Below are 16,991 nucleotides of genomic sequence, written 5' to 3' on the forward strand. Positions count from 1 at the left end.
TAAAATCAGACTGCCATGTATTTTGTAAACCATGTCTGTGCAGCAACTAAGAGAAAGGAACAGGAAAGAATAGGGGACAGGGTGTTCTTTGCCATTGATACATTTAGTAGTCAGAGTGCTGTGAGCCAGGAAGCAGGCTAGTAACAGATATTGAAGAAGTAACAGCAAGAGAGAGAGAAGGAAGGGGCAGCCAACCTCAGGAAACAGCCCAGCTATAGACAAAGTGCTGGTCACTTAGGCTGTTCGGTGTGGGAGTCACAGGCTGGGTTTGACTCAATAGATTTATGGTGGTTGTTTAGGAAATGGAGAGGTCTCAGTAGAGTTTAGTATTATGAGGGAAACAGATGCTTTTGGGTTCCCAGTCTTTGAGTGATTAAATGTTTACTGTTAATAATGTCGAAGTATAAGATTATCTTTCTTCTACTTTGATAAATACTTCTATTGTTGTTTAATGAATGAGAGGTTTGCGTTCTCACTGTTTCGGCAAACTTACGAATATCCACCACACAAAACCAGTGTTTCAGTTTGGAAAACTCTCACACATAACACATAACGTCTTCACTGTTATTTAAACATGCAGAAAGTTAGCAATACTGTCCTAAAAGATTAGGCGACGATAAAATCATTGGGTGGGATTTCTGGTAGCTGAGTGGGGAGGGGGGGGGGGTCGCTTTAGGGCGCCAATGGGATCCGCCAATCCCAATCGAGGTCTATGGTGTTTGTGTGGCTCACCCTCCCCACTGTCGAGGAATCTGCCGCTGGGAGTGGGTCCCCTTTGGTGGGGCGGGCTGGAAAACCCGGCCCAATGTATACAAGACTGGAGTAGAAATGTGCAACGTGAACCATCATATTTGGTTTGGAGTTTATTTCCAGAAGTTTACATGACAGTCAACATTGCTGTAACTACACTGACAACGGTAGTGTGCGGAAATAAAAACAGGAACATTAAGAAGTTTTTTTTTAAAAACTATCCTAGTAGAAGTTGTGCCATTATAGAAATGTACAGCATGTGAAGAGTTAATGTCATGTTACAATTAGCTACTAGATGGAGCTAGGGACAGTATTATAAAAGACACTGATTCTTAGGCTTCTTGGAGAGAGTGGAGTAGAGGACAGGAGACTGGAGTGAAGTGCATAGTAGAGCGAGAGAAGATAGAATATAGTTAAGTTAGAGCATAGAGACAGTTAGAGCAGAGATAGTATTAGTGAGTGTAGTTTAATATAATCTATTTGTTTACTATATGAATAAGTGTTGAACATTAATTTAAGTAGTGTAAATAAATTTAGCTTTGTTGATGAACGTCGCTTCAAGTGCCTTTGTGAACACTACGCTTTCCACCCTGAAGACAATCTCACAAAGATCACCACAGAAGACACATTTGACTCGCTAACTCTGTTTCACTCTCCACAGATGCTGCCAGACCTGCTGAGTATTTCCAGCACTTTGTTTTTATTTTAGATCTCCAGAATCGTTTTTAAATTTTAGTTTTGGTTCTTGCTTAATCTACTGTGGCAGCAACAGAATTAACCGCAGTAGTGTATTCACTTACTTATTTTCAAAACTTTATGCAAAGATACTCCAATGTACAAATCTGTGAAAATGGATACGGAAAATTGTTTGCCCCACTTCCCCAGCTCAAACGGGAACTTGAATTTCAGAATTTTGACTCACTTCTGTACTTGGCAGCTCCTCACTAAAATTGCTGACAAAGTTCATGTCCAGGCATTTCACATTCCTGTCTGCCCTGCCACGCAGGTATCAACCCATTTGAACTGAACAATTTCATACATGAATAAAAAAGAACTGAATGGAATGTAATACATTAAGCATTTGTTTGTGAACTTCGCCAATCAGAAGTGCTGCCCTCATAAGGGTAGAAGATGGATAAGGCACATAGGATATACAGCTTTAGTCTCAGAAAAGTTTATTGAACTAATGTCTGCTGAAATCATTTTTGAAAACAGGCTTTGAGATTAGTTTTCTTATCGGAAAAACTCTTTTTTTTAATGAACCTGCAATCTACCTACAGGCTTTTAAGCCACTCCCTGACTAATCCCTTTCCTTTTCTTCTCAATCATATTTGACATAATTGCACATTATATCCCACTATGCTGTAAAAGAAAGTCTGCATTGGAGGAGGCACCGCAGAGCTGCTGCGGAGCCCTGTGCCACCACGTCTCAACGCTATTAGGGGAGGGAGGGTAGAATTAAAATTAATCGCTTCAGCAGCTCCCATTTTTTAGTTACTTCACAGAATTGTTACATAGAACATAGACCATACAGTGCAGAAGGAGGCCATTCGGCCCATCAAGTTCACACCGACCCACTTAAGCCCTCACTTCTACACTATCCCTGTAACCCAATAACCCCTCCTAACCATTTTGGACAGCAAAGGCAATTTAGCATGGCCAATCCACCTAATCTGCACATGTTTGGACTTTGGGAAGAAACCCACGCAGTCACGGGGAGAACGTGCAGACTCCGCACAGACAGTGACCCAGCAGGGAATCGAACCTGGGACCCTGGCGCTGTGAAGCCACAGTGCTAGCCACTGTGCTACAGTGCTGCCCATTACGGCGCAGGTAGCGGCCATTTGGCCCATTGTGTCTGCAGCAGCTCAACAAACGAGCATTATGTCTCAGTACCATTCCCCCGTCCCCCGGCACATGCCCTCTTGACTGCCTCGTTTGTCCTTACCTCCACCACATTTCCAGGCAGTGCATTCCAAACCCCAACCACTCGTTGTAAGAAAATTTTTCTTTCCCCCTCACAACCTAACCTGCACATCTTTGGACTGTGGGAGGAAACCGGAGCACCCGGAGGAAACACACGCACACACGGGGAGAAGGCAGAGATGGTGTCCCAAGCCGGGAATCAAACCTGGGACCCTGGAGCTGTGAAGCAATTGTGCTATCCACAATGCTACCGTGCTGCCCTTGAGACTTCTGCTGAGGTACCAATGAAATATTGAAGTTCAGAAAGGAAGCTACAAATTACCGTGGCTCTTTTTAGACCAAATTTACCTTGAAAGTTTTACATTTTTATAATAAATAATCTAAATAACAACGGACCACGTAAGAATCGAGAGCAGCCAAATCCATCTCCTGTACAGCATTAAATGAACAATCTGTTTGTTATACGTAGAGTCCACAGCACAAAACAAAATAGGTTATTCAGCTCAAATGGTCTATGCTGACTTTGATACCTCATGTGAGCTCCCTCCCCACTCTTTGCCTAACCCCATCAACTAAGTTTTATTCTTTGCTCCCGGCACAAGAAGTTCAAGATAGGGTGATCTCGGGTGTATGGGTCGGGGAGGGCAAGGTGTCGGAAATACAGCAGGAGTTGAAAGAAGAGGGGGAAGCGTTGGTAGAAGAGTTGAAGGGTAAATGGGAGGAGGAGCTGGGGGAGGAGATCGAGGAAGGTCTGTGGGCTGATGCCCTAGGTAGGGTTAATTCCTCCTCATTGTATGCCAGGCTCAGCCTGATACAATTTAAGGTGGTCCACAGAGCGCATTTGATGGGGGCGAGGTTGAGTAGGTTCTTTGGGGTAGAGGACAGATGTGGAAGGTGCTCAGGGAGCCCGGCAAACCATGTCCATATGTTTTGGTCATGCCCGGCACTGGAGGGGTTCTGGAGAGGAGTGGCGGGAGCAATATCTCAGGTGGTGAAAGTCCGAGTCAAGCCAAGCTGGGGGCTAGCAATATTTGGAGTAGTGGACGAACCGGGAGTGCAGGAGGCGAAAGAGGCCGGAATTCTGGCCTTTGCATCCCTAGTAGCCCAGCGAAGGATCTTGCTAATGTGGAAGGAGGCGAAGCCCCCCAGCCTGGATAAATGATATGGCTGGGTTCATAAAGTTGGAGAGGATTAAGTTCGCCTTGAGAGGGTCTGCGCAGGGGTTCTACAGGCGGTGGCAACCGTTCCTAGACTATCTCGCGGAGCGTTAGAGGAAGGTCGGTCAGCAGCAGCAACCTTGGGGGGGGGGGGGGGGTGGGGGGGGTGGAGGGGACGTCCTGGGAGGGGGGAGGGAGGTGGGGGGGGGGGGGAAAGGGGGGACTGCCTGGGAGGGTGGATGAGCAAGAGATAACATGAAGGGTTGGGGAAACTGGCACGTACGGGTGAGGGCCAGTGTACAAAGCTGTGTAAATATATCATTTTGCCATGTATATATCTTGCTCTGCGCGATTTCTCGGGTTTTTTTTTTGTTACGAGGGGGGCGGGGTTATTGTTTGTAAGGGAGAAAAATTGTGTTAAAAAACTTTAATAAATATATATTTTTTTAAAAACTAAGTTTTATCTCCCTCATGTTTATCTAGATCCCCTTTAGAATACATCTGTGATATTTGCCTAACTACTCCTTGAGCTCGCACATACACATTCCTGACCACTCCCAATTTCCCTGTTGGATTTATTCATGTTATCTTAAAATGTTTCTGACTAGAGCTCATAAATAACATTTTAAGATTTCTCCATGCCTGCTATTTTAGGGTTTGATTAAGACATCTGCCACATTTCCCGTGAGCCTTTTCTTTCCCATAAGGGAAAAAATACATAAGGATAAAAAAAGACCCAGTCGGTTTGTCCTTTCCTGATGAATTTCCCCTTTCAATCTGGTGCCAATTTTGCGATTTAAAACACCAGCTTCTGCAACATCTTTATCTTTTTTTGTAATTTGGAAGGCAGCAATCAAGATACTATGTGGGTTAACATAATTTCCCTGCTTTGCAATTCTATCCTTCTAGAAATGAATCCAATTCTCGATTTGCTTTCTTATGGCCTTATTAACCTGCATTGGCGCTTTTAGTGATATGTGCCTATACCCCAGATCCCTTTGCTCCTCTACTGCATTCAGACTATTATTACTCAACAGTGTGCAGCCTTCTTTTTCCTTCTTCCAAAATGCACACTTAACTACATTGAAATTCGTCTTCCAATTTCACACCCATTCTGCAAGTTTCTTTCTGCATTTTGTTCTACTTTTCCTTTGTATTAGCTGCGCCTCTCAATTAGACGTCCTCAAATGTTTAAATTGTACTTTTGATTTTGGAGTCCAAATCATTAATGTGAAATGGTGAACAATGGGGAGATACTTTAACAAAGGCCTTTTGAAAATCCAAAGAAAACACACCCACTGTATTAACTTTCAGTCACTGCCTCAGACACAGCCTCAGATAATTCAATAGGACTTTTGTCACAGTGTAGAACGTTTTAAGCTCAGAGAAACTGAAGCCTCATGAGCCGAGTGAGAATATTTCTCACTATCTCTTTCTTTGTAGCCACTTTTCTGCAGTTTACCTTCTCTGGTTCAATTCTCAACCTCACAAAATTATTTTTCCGCCCCCCCCAATCTTTTTTCATAGATTTGCTAATATCTTTCTCCACCTCCCTTCCACTGTTAGGTGGTTTGTGGAGCACCCCTATCACGGTGATTGATCCCTTTGTATATGTTTCAATCCATATGGATTCTCTTTCTACCTTAACTATAGTTATATCCTTCTTTTTGCTGCCATGATATCATCATTACTATACCTATCTCACCCTGTTTGCCTTCTTTATTCTTAAAGAGTTAAGTCCAGCAATATTCAGCAATATTTAAAAGCACAGCCCTGTTGTTTATTAAGCCAAGTTTGTTATTCCGACAACATCTGGATTTTTGTTATGAATTATATTTGTTTGGAGTGCTGTGTACACTGCTGTACATGCAATTTAATTTGTTTTCATTAACTGCCGAAATCAAATTTCTTTTTTTTTAATGAACATTTTATTGAGGTATTTTTTGGTTTTGCAACACCAACAAAATAAACAATGTACATGAAACTATAAACATAGTGCAAAAGCCATCTTCCTCCCTTACAGGTCCCACCTTTATTAAACCCTACTCTAAGCTAAACTAACCACCCACCCACTTTCTGCTGACGATTAATTTTCCGCAAAGAAGTCGACGAATGGTTGCCACCTCCGGGCGAACCCGAACAGTGACTCTCTCAAGACGAACTATATTTTCTCCAAACAGAGAAAGCTAGCCATGTCAGATAGCCAGGTCTCTGACTTCGGGGGCTTCGAGTCCCTCCAAGCTAAAAATATCCTTCTCCGGGCTACCAGGGAAGCAAAGGCCAGAACATCTGCCTCTTTCTCCTCCTGGATTCCCGGATCTTCCGACACCCCGAAAATCGGCACCTCTGGACTCGGTGCCACCCTTGTTTTTAACACCGTGGACATGCCATCTGCAAACCCCTGCCAAAATCCCCTAAGCTTCGGACATGCCCAGAACATGTGGACATGGTTCGCTGGCCCTCCCGCACACTTTGTACACCTATCTTCTACCCCAAAGAACCTGCTCATCCGGGCCACTGTCATGTGAGCCCGGTGAACGACCTTGAATTGTATCAGGCTGAGCCTGGCACATGTTGTGGACGCGTTGACTCGACTCAACGCGTCTGCCCATAGACCATCCTCTATCTCTCCTCCCAACTCCTCTTCCCACTTGCGTTTCAGTTCCTCAGTCTGCGTCCCCTCTGACCCCATAAGTTCCTTGTAAATGTCAGAGACCCTCACTTATCCCACCCACCCTCTGGAAACTACCTTGTCCTGTATCCCCCTTGGTGGTAGGAGCGGGAAGGTTGAAACCTGCCTACGTAGGAAGTCCCGCACCTGCAGGTACTAACTCAAATGTCTAACAAATCATTTTGTACTCAAGGTTGGGAAACAGATACAATTAACATATCCTTTAACATTGCACCAGCGAAGCAACCCATTCGCCTGGACTCTCAGTCACGGGCTGCAGAGGACTCTATCTTACTTGGAATGATCAAATTCCCTACGACTACAACTTTGCTATTCTGCTCCTTTCCGTGAACAATTTCCTGCTCCAAGATGCCAAAATGGTGTTCTGGCCATTCTCCCCGGCAGTCCTCACCCTTCTCCTCACAGTTAGCAAGTAGATTCGACAAGCCCAGTATCTGCAGGGCCTCCTCCTCGGTCTCCTCCATGTTTCCCCTCCCCTGCTGACAGTCACACTCACTCCTTCTTGAACCTAGGCTTTCCTCAGGAGTGAGTGGCGGCAGAGACATTTCCTGTAGAAGTGACATGAGTGCCCATGCAAGACAGTGCCGAGACACTGCCTGTGCTGACATCTCTCATCTTTACTTAATTTGTAGTCATTTATTTTGAGAAACCTTAGAATCATTTGAGGTGCAAGATGATGAATTAGTTTGAACTGAGATTAATTAGCAATTAATTACCCTGGTTATTTCTACACAGTTGATACTTGGTGCAAATGTAAGCCCTTTATTATGGGTCTTTCCATTGTGTATTCTTCCTGCTTTCCTCTATTCTGGCTATTTTGCCCCTATATTTATTTCCTAAATTATCTTAATATAATTGATACATTAATTCCTCAGGCTCCACCATTTTTCACTCTGGTCCGTGATGTCCCTTTTAAAGTTTTTTCTTTTAGCTGTCGGCTCTTTGCCACCTCACCTTTTAAAAACGGATGGTACTGTGCGTTCCCACTCCTTCTAATAGCTGTTCCCTGCTGCTTCTTCTGTTCCATACTCACTGTATGTATTCCTGTAATGATGCTGAGCTTCCCACGATGGAGAACCAGTACCAGGCAGGAAGCTAACAGTTTCCACCATTCAGATCCAATAAAATCTGGGTCCAGGACTCGAAGCAGAGTGCGACTCCATTACATTATAGTGTACCAGCGGTAATAAAGGACATTGTGGCCTCTTGGCCACGGTACAGTCAGAAGGAAGCACCATATATGGAAATGCTGAAGGCAGATTAGCAAAGCTGCCACAGTAGCTGGATGAGCTCAGCATCCAAATGATTCAATGCTACTGCAAATTAATCTCAAATCACTTAATGTGTTTGTCATTCTAGTGTTTGGAGAAGGGAGGTAGTTTAACAATGCAAAGCAAAGATCCAGAATTTAAGTATTTATCTCCAGTTTCTGGCAAGTAACGATGGGCAGCATTAGTGCTGATGAAACAACGAAGCTCGAGGTTAAAATAGGCCTAGCATTCTGAACGGTTTTGCTGCACAACATGTCCAACCAATGCAAAGTAGCAATCAATAGAGCCAATACAACATGTTGGACGACATTGTCAAACCAGTAGAACAACAGTCATGATCAAGTTGCTTCATGTTCATTTGAGTACCATGTCCAATTCTGACTGCCAAGAACATAGAAACAGGAGTAAGCCATTTGGGCCTTCGAACCTAGTCCATCATTCAGTAAGATCACAGTTGATCAGGTTGTGATCTCAGCTCTCCTTTCCTGACCCCTAACCCTTGGCTCCCTTGTCTGTCAAACAATCTGTCTGTACAAGGGAAACAGCATTCAAGTACTGAAATACAATGCAGAAGAGAGCCAATAGTTTGTGAGCTAGAAGAAAAGGCTGATGGAAAAGGGAACAAAAGGCGTTCGTACAAAAGTTAAGGGGATGAAAAAGTAAACTTGGACTATTTTTGAGGGAGTTGGGGAAGGAGACACAGGTTATATGCTAAAACACATTAGTCAAAATGTAGAGTCTTTCTGGTTGAATGAATTAAGATGCACTGAGTGACTGAAGTGTAAATGACCCCCTCAGACGCATATTACAGAACCTCGGTCACTTATACTGCACATTTCAATCCAACCACAGCTGTTCCATTGAGCCTGCTCACCAATAATGTAGGATCGGCTTTCCTGTACTAGCAGCAAGAATATGGGGCGGTTGCCAATAATTGTCACCAAAAAGGTACCTTACATGGGAGGCTCCAAGGGCAGATTAATGAAGCGGTTATGATAATACTGGGTGAGCTCATCATTCACATGATTCAGTGCTAATGCAAAATGACCTCGAGTCATTTAGTGCATCTGCCACGGAGAGAAAGATAGCCAGGTAATTGGAACACCAGTTCACAAATATGGAGACCACAATAAAGGCTAATAGAAAACGTGTAAAAGACTGTATTCCTTCCGATTACTGCATTATAGGATTCCTCTCAATTATATCTAATGGTAGACATTCACAGTTATGTTACAAATTTGGCATTCCAGTTCCAAGTACAATAGATTTGTTTCTTTATGGTATATAAAGTGATTGGGCCATCTGCCTGCATTGGAACTTGAGTAACATTCGGGGCTTTTGGTGATCAATGCCAGCAGGCCTTAAACTTGCACATATTTCTGTGAGCTTTTGCACAGGACGTTCCCATCAACTCAACTGCATAGCATCTTCTATGGAGAATCTGGAACCCATCTGATCTGGGCAAACAACTCTGTAACTCCTGAATCTGTCCATCAGATTGAAGAGTTCTCAGTGAGCAGTGCAAAGTACGAACCAGGAAATGTAGGTTATGATATTGAATTCAAAGTTAAATCAGAAAGTGAAATAAAGAGCAGGAAAGAAAATTGGGATGTAGAGGGAGGGGTTAAAAAAAGACACAGAATGCTCACCACCTCTTAAGGCAACGAAGGATGGGCAATAAATAATTGACCATGCCAATAACGTTCATGTCCCAAGAACAAATAAAAAAATTACTTATTTCAATTTTTAAACTTTCCAATAATAAATAAAATCTGAATGAGAATCCACATTTGAAGTTAATGCTCAGTGCCAACAAGGTTGTTTGGCAATAATTAAGACATGTTGCACGATAAAATACTTACTCACACTGGAATGAATAAGCCCCAACCTTTCCTGGCAAATTTAGTGTGTATCTATCACTTAGGTACAGCAAGTTACGTGATGGCATGGTGGCACAGTGGTTAGCATTGCTGCTTCATAGTTCCAGGGAACCAGTTTCAATTCCGATCTGTTTTTTAAAATTTAGAGTACCAAATTCATTTTTTCCAATTAAGGGGCAATTGAGCCTGGCCAATCCAGCTACCCTGCACATCTCTGGGTTGTGGGGGCGAAACACGCAGACACGGGAAAACATGCAAACTCCACATGGACAGTGACCCAGAGCCGGGATCGAACCTGGGACCTCGGCGCCGTGAGGCAGCAATGCTAACCACTGCGCCACCGTGCTGCCCCCTTCAATTCCGATCTTGGTGACTGTGTGGAGTTTGCACATTCTCCCCATGTTTGCATGGGTTTCCTTCGGGTGTTCCCGTTTCCACCCACAGTCCAAAGATGTGCAGGTTAGGTGAATTGGTCATGCTAAATTTCCCCTTAGTGTCCAGGGATGTGCAGGTTAGGTTACGAGGATAGGGCAGGGAGGGGGTCTAGGGAGTGTTCTTTTGGAGGGTCGTTGCAAACTCAATGGGCCAAATGGGCTCCTTTGGCACTGTAGCAATTCTATGATTCTAACTTCACATTGTTCCATATGTTTCAATGGCAGATCTCTCAGTGAGGTGCTGGTGTAACAAAGCTTCCGGGAGAGTTTGGAAATGCAACGGGAGAGATAGGAAACTAATTTCCACAGTTAACCACGCTTCTGCGGTGACCAGAAGTTTACACTTTTAATAAGATTTTTTTGCAGCAAATCAGGACCCATGAAGCATGATTATGAATTGCACACCACTTCAACCTCAGTCACTCCTGCGTCACAACATCCTGTTTGTCATTAACTGGAGTAGGTTCGAAGAGCCAGATGACCTCCCCCTGTCCCTTTTTTCTTATGAATGCAATAGCTTATTACAAACAGAGGTTATCTGCACCATAACAGTTTGGAAGTTTTATGAAGGACTTCATTGATTGCTAAACAACTCAGTAACGAGAGGTAAAGCCCCAGATAAGCCAAGTCTGTGGAATGTAGTCATTTGTTAAATTCCAGTCTGAACTGATTTTCCCCTTCAATCCCTCTGCGCATTTGACTGCTCTGAAGCCCATTCCAGGCATCAGCTTTCTCGTCACCATCAATTCGCCACATTTGAGATTTATATGGGCCCCAGGGCTGCATTGATCGCCAAGATAAAGAAACAATGCTAAAATCTGGGGTGGGGACACAAGTTGTTGCCACTCATGTATCGGTGGGTTTACCAACATGATGACTGTTTGCCAATCACCCAGTTTGCCAATCAGCCAAAGAACTCAGTTGCCTCCGAATCGCCCTCTGATGCCCCCACTCCATCGCCTTTTCGGTGTTTCCTGCAGATATACCAATGCTTTACTCACCCACGAACTCTCACCGTGTACGCGGCTTCTTTGGAAGTTGATTCCCATTGTAGTGTTGTGTGGAAATTGAATGATGTCCACTTCAGATTAGTGACACGTTGAAGTGAAGCACCTGAAGATATATTTTTTTTAAAGACTTAAATTTCCATCCAACCATTCACCAAGAATGCCTTTTACAAACGACTACGTTTTCACTTAACATCCCGTGCCGGAATAATTGTTTAACTTTACAATATTGGTGTATATTAATAAAAAAAGCAGTGATACTGAAATTTCAGATAAAATCTGCTTGGTGTCAAACCCAACATGGCACAATCTTGCAGATTCGCACTAGCTTGAACATGAAACCTACACAACAAACTGTCACATGGACTGGCCATGAGAAATTGCCCTTAGTGTCCAAAGATGTGCAGGTTACGTGGGGTTAGGGGGATAGGGTGCTCTTTCAGAGGGTCAGTACAGACACTATGGGCCGAATGACCTCCTTCTGCACTTGTCAGGGGTTCTATGGTAAGGTAAGGTAACCTATCCTATAACTGGCCTACAGTTACCACATCCAAACATCAGATAAACTATTCTAGAACAGGACAGTAATACACCAGCAGGCAATCGATCACTGGCTCTGTCGTTTTCTAACAGAGACTTCCATTTGGAACTTTCCCGTGTCCAGTGAGGCAGACGAGGTTGATGCTGGTGCCTGATTCCATGGCTGGTGTCTTCCTGGGACAGGTCGCCACTCAACATCAGGCAAGGCTGGCCAGGGGCTGGGAGTTCCCGGGTGGGGGGACTCCCTCTCGGTCTCACCCAGGCGCATTCGGGGAAGATTCACAGGTCAGTAAACCACAAACACAGCTTGGGCGGCAACACTTGCTCATGAAGAGCTGCATTTAAGAAGGAGCGGAGTTCTCCAATCCTCAATGATGTGTAATAACAGATCAGCCAGAAAGTTCGTGGAAATGGAAAGTTGCTGCAGGGACATCGGGATCATGCCAGCCGCCAATCCTCTCCATGGCTTTGATTTAAAAGTATTCGAAGCCGCGCTGATAAGATGATTAAATAATGAAACGGTGGCTGCAACCTGGAGCATAACTAACTGAACGAATTGACCAGTTTACCTGAGATCAGCCCCCCGTGGAAACACACGATGGCCAATGCCAAAGTGGCGATGGCAGCAGAGCCCATGCCTGGGGGAAGGTGCAGAGAGCGGCGAGTGTATGTAGCAGCGAAGCAGTGGCGATTCCCTCTCGCTGTCTCTCCAGCAACCGCAGTCTCTGAAACAGACAACCCGCGGCTAAACTCGCCCCTCTCCGCACTTCAGGGCAACAAGTGCTCTCGCGCCAGCAGTCCGTCTCCTTTTCCTCCCATTGGGAGCGAGCCTGAGTATAAAAAGCCAGAGCGAAGAGGTCTGGCCTGTCCCCTCCCTCTCACTCACAACTGCCAATGGAGGAAATGACTGGAGTGCCCCTCCCCACTGGCAGGAGGTCTGGGAAGTCCCTGCCTTGTGCAGACAGAAAGCAGACCAGCACACCTGGGACATTTCCCCAGGCAAACTGCACAAAGTTCCAGGTGAATTGTAAACCCATTGACAGCAGAGTCAATCTGACATCAAGTGATGGAGGTTAGGGAGAGTTAAAGGAATACTGTAGGAAAAAATAAATGGCTCATAACAGAAAAACTTTAAAATGTGTATGTCTGCTTAACTTCTTCATCGACACTTGGCGAATCTAAGGGAGGTATTCAGTCCATCTCGCTGCTCCTTGGTAAACTTTTAGTCTGGTTTCCACTACTCTATCACGCAATCTTCTATCAATTATTTTAAAATTACAATTTCTATAGCACCTTCCACGACCCCATCACATCCCAAAGTGCTTTTAGACCATAATAAAATATTGACAGGAGTGGGTCGTTCGGCCCCTCGAGCCTGCTTAGTCATCCGGTAGGATCATGACTGATCCGACAATGTAACTTTCCTGCCCCTTCTAACCGCCATTCATGTACATTCGAAGTGTAGTAATGTGAGAATCACTTCCTTTCTGAAAACGATTAATGACTTTGCTTCCCCCACTGTTTCTGATCTGTGTCTCATTCATGGGACGACACTGGCTGAGCTAGCATTTGTTGCCCATCCCGGAGGACATTTTCAGATTCAACCACATTACTGTGGGTCATCTTACCAGACCAGGTAAGGATGACAGATTTCCTTCCCTAAAGGAGATTAGTGAACTAGATGGGGTTTACTGAAAATTGACAACGGTTTATGATCACCATAAGACTTCTAATTCCAGATTTTATTGAATTCAAATTTCACCATCTGCCATGGCAGGATTTGAACCCAGGTCCCCAGAGCATCACTCTGGGTTTCTGGATTACTAGTCTAGCGACAATGCCACTGCCTCCCCTGATTTTGGTGATCTTAATATTCCCTCTAGGAATAAATAAACAGATAGCATATATAAATAAACAGATAGCATAGATTAGCTATGTTAGAACAATAAGCATATCCATAAGGTCCATTGAATGGTTTGCTTTGCTGATACTCAACTTGCAGTTACTTATTTTAATCACAGTGGGGCGACTGTCATTGTCTATTGTGAAAACTTGATCTTGGATGAGGGATAAGAGGCACGGTATAAAAATTTTATTGCTAAATGTAGGAAGCCGCTTTTGGTGTGACCATTCTTTCAACAGGTTGTAGTTTGATTGGCAATGTCAGTAACAGTGGTTTTCTTTCTGCTTCAAGGAACAGGATGAATAGAGAACCTTTGCTGACAGGCTCCGCTAAACCTAGCGACTATGAAAAGGTCAGAATGTAAGAAATTGTCAATTACTAATAAAATCTTCTGGTGCCAATAGAGAATGTTTCAACACATTTTAAATGGAACTGTGAAAAAGAATGCTTGCAGGATGAAAATCAAAACCAAACAAGTTTTGTATGGTTTTCCCTCATTGGTTACAAGAGTTTGCCCAGAATTTAAAATATTAGACATTAGGTCATTGTAACTATCTGTAGTGAGATTGTAAGTGAGTTTATAAAAGTTTCTCCAGTTTAGCATTCCTATCAAAACTGTAACTTCGCCTTTTGGAATAATTTTGCAATTTTCATTAGCCTTCCAAATTGGGGGAAAGCGTCACAAATTTATTTACGATTACGATAACACGCAAAGGTAATTGGAATTCTTACCCCTCAATGAGTGTCACAGTTGCTTAATTCCAGTGCTACAATACCCCAACTGCACATGTTTGGAGATGGTCGGAAATCTGTCGAGAAGCGTGTACACATGAAAGTAGAGCTCCCTGAATGTGCTGTGGTGCTGCGAGTTTCACAAGTCACCAGTCTAATTATTCCACTGTGTCCAGAGTAGAACAGATTTTTAGCACTTTTCTGTTTTAGGGAACCTTTGCAACTAGTAGTACATTCCCGAGTAAGGGTTAGACAAAGTTATCGGTACTATAAAACTTAATTACCTGATAAATAATTAGAATCACAGCAACTGAGCCTTACAGTGTAGTTCAGCAGAGTCCAGCTCAGAAGCACTGCGACAGCGCAGAGCAATAATCATATAATTAATTCTAATTGTTAATGGCAAACATCTCGGAACACTGCAGGAACAAAGGGAATTGGGGGCTACTAAAAACTAGTGCAATGTTCCAAGAAGTAACCAAAAGGTCGAACAGAATGTTGGCCTATATGGGATTGGAATTCAAAATGAGCAATAGATGCCTCATTTGTGCATATGTTTGGTCAGAGCAGGAGCACATAGTTATTTTAAATCTCAAATTCACCCACCCACCTTTGATCCACATCCTTCAATACTCCCACCCAATAACAATTTGTCCATTTCAGTCTTAAAAATGTCATTTGATCTAGCATTTAGGGGGGAAAAAATTGCAGATTTTCACTATGTTGTCTTTGTGGATAAATCATCCTTGAGTGGCTTTGAGGGGCGGCACAGTAGCACAGAGGTGAGCACCGTTGCTTCACAGTGCCAGGGACCCAGGTTCGATTCCCGGCTTGGGCCTTGTCTGTGTGGAGTCTGCACGTTGACTGCGTGGGTTTCCTCCGGGTGCTCCGGTTTCCTCCCACAAGTCCTGAAAGACATGCTGTTAGGTAATTTTGACATTCTGAATTCTCCCTCAATGTACCCGAACAGGTGCTGGAAAGTGGCGACTATGGGCTTTTCACAGTAACTTCATTGCAGTGTTAATGTAAGCCTACTTGTGACAATAAAGATTATTATTATCTAAATGTAAGTAGGTGGTTCCTTGTTTCGGACATTGGATTCCCGGGTGGAATCCATGTCGGGTGAGAAAATCGGTGTGAATGACGCCATCGTGATCTTCCTGCACTTAGTCATTTTATTAGAGGGGGGTCTGATTTGAACGGTACTGAGAATGGCGGTGCTTAAACATGCTGTCAGGCCTGCCTCCACAGAGATCAGAGCACCCTTTAAAAAGAGAGTTCTGAACTCAAAGTGACACCACCAACCCCCAGCCCCCTAACCCCCGCCATCCCCCCACCCCTGCCCCCAAGGATCGCTGTCTTTGGGGCCCTCCGAATGGGTCTCCCTTCAGGCCCCCAACTTATTGCTGGCAACAGCCCTCCCCAATCGCTGATACCAGTGCCCCCCCTACACCCAGGTGAGTGACAGCCTGCAACGGGGTCATAAAATGCCCCCCGTCATGCCCCCCCCTTCATGCACCCCCTTTCAAGCCCTTCCCCCTTTTAACCCTACCCTCTTTCTGGTCCCGCCCTTGGAAGTCCCAACCTGGCGCTGTCCCCTGCACCCTGGTTGGCGCTTCCAGGGTGCCAGGGTGCCTGAGGCAGTGGCAATTGCCATCTCCCCGACCACCCAGGGGCTCCAATGTCCTCAGAAGCCCCCGGTGTGGTCACTGTGTCTGATCTCTGGTAGTGGAGACCAGCAGTGATTCCCGCATGTTATTTTAATCATTTCAATTAAATTACCTGCAACCAGTTAAACCCTAGGGATTATAAGGCGAGTCTATTCAATCTGTCCTCACAATTTAACCCTTTAGATCCTGGTATCATTCTGCTGGATCCGTGTTGCACAGAGTCAATTTGTCCTTCTTGAGGTGAAGTGCTCAACATTGAACACAATCTAGATGAGGTCTGACCAATATTCTGTGGAACTGAAGAATTGCTTCCTTTCCCCTGTACCCCGGCCACGCTGAGGTAAGGTAAATTAATCATGCTAGCTTTTTTGTACCTGGTGATTTGTGTACCTGGTCACCCAAATCACTTTCTACCTCCAAAGTGCCCACTATCGCGCTGTTAAGAAAATATTCTGATTTGTCATTCCTGGACCCAAGGTGGATGAGCGCCTAAAATTGAATTTCATCTGCCACTGCCCTTGTCCCTCAGCTAATCCATCTATGTCCCACTGCTACTTCCTGCTCCTGTACACATAAACACAGACACGTTTAACATGGTTAACACATCTATTCACAACAGAGCAGCAATTAACAAGGCTTTCAGAATAAACCAGAGTTATAAATAGTAGACGGTTGATCAGTTATATTCCAACTGTACAGTACTCTGGGTAAGTACTGTGTCAAGTTTGGCTGCGAGCACAAGGTAGTTGGTTACGCCCATGAGGCAGTGCAGGTAAGGACTTTGAGACTGATTCACAGGACTGAGGTGAGGTGAGAGGGACTGCCCTTGACATCAAGGCAGCACTTGACCGAGTATGGCATCTAGGAGCCTGAGCTAAACTGGAATCAATGGGGGAAAACTCTCTGCTGGAGTCATACCCGGCACAAAGGAAGATGGTTGCGGTGGTTGGAGGTCAATCATCTCAGCTCCAGGACATCACTGCAGGAGCTCCTCAGGGTAGTGTCCTAGGCCCAACCATCTTCAGCTGC

The 16,991-nt window shown here is 44.4% G+C and overlaps 1 protein-coding gene and 1 long non-coding RNA gene across 2 annotated transcripts in view; one reads left to right on the plus strand and one right to left on the minus strand.

The window, feature by feature from the left end:
- Positions 1-12,552, minus strand: part of f3a (coagulation factor III, tissue factor a) — a 25,587-nt gene extending 13,035 nt beyond the window's left edge. The window contains exons 1-2 of the mRNA XM_072510542.1: positions 12,227-12,552; positions 11,112-11,223 (exon numbers count right to left, since the gene is read on the minus strand). Coding sequence (XP_072366643.1) covers positions 11,112-11,223; positions 12,227-12,293 — 179 coding nt within the window. The 5' untranslated portion in view covers positions 12,294-12,552. The remainder of the gene's footprint in view (positions 1-11,111; positions 11,224-12,226) is intronic.
- Positions 11,779-16,296, plus strand: LOC140426140 (uncharacterized). The gene is made up of 3 exons (XR_011948135.1): positions 11,779-11,942; positions 13,852-13,920; positions 16,146-16,296. It is a non-coding gene; the product is annotated as an uncharacterized lncRNA (long non-coding RNA).
- The last annotated feature ends 695 nt before the right edge of the window (positions 16,297-16,991 follow it).

Source organism: Scyliorhinus torazame, chromosome 7, assembly GCF_047496885.1.
Source record: "Scyliorhinus torazame isolate Kashiwa2021f chromosome 7, sScyTor2.1, whole genome shotgun sequence".
Taxonomy (NCBI): domain Eukaryota; kingdom Metazoa; phylum Chordata; class Chondrichthyes; order Carcharhiniformes; family Scyliorhinidae; genus Scyliorhinus; species Scyliorhinus torazame.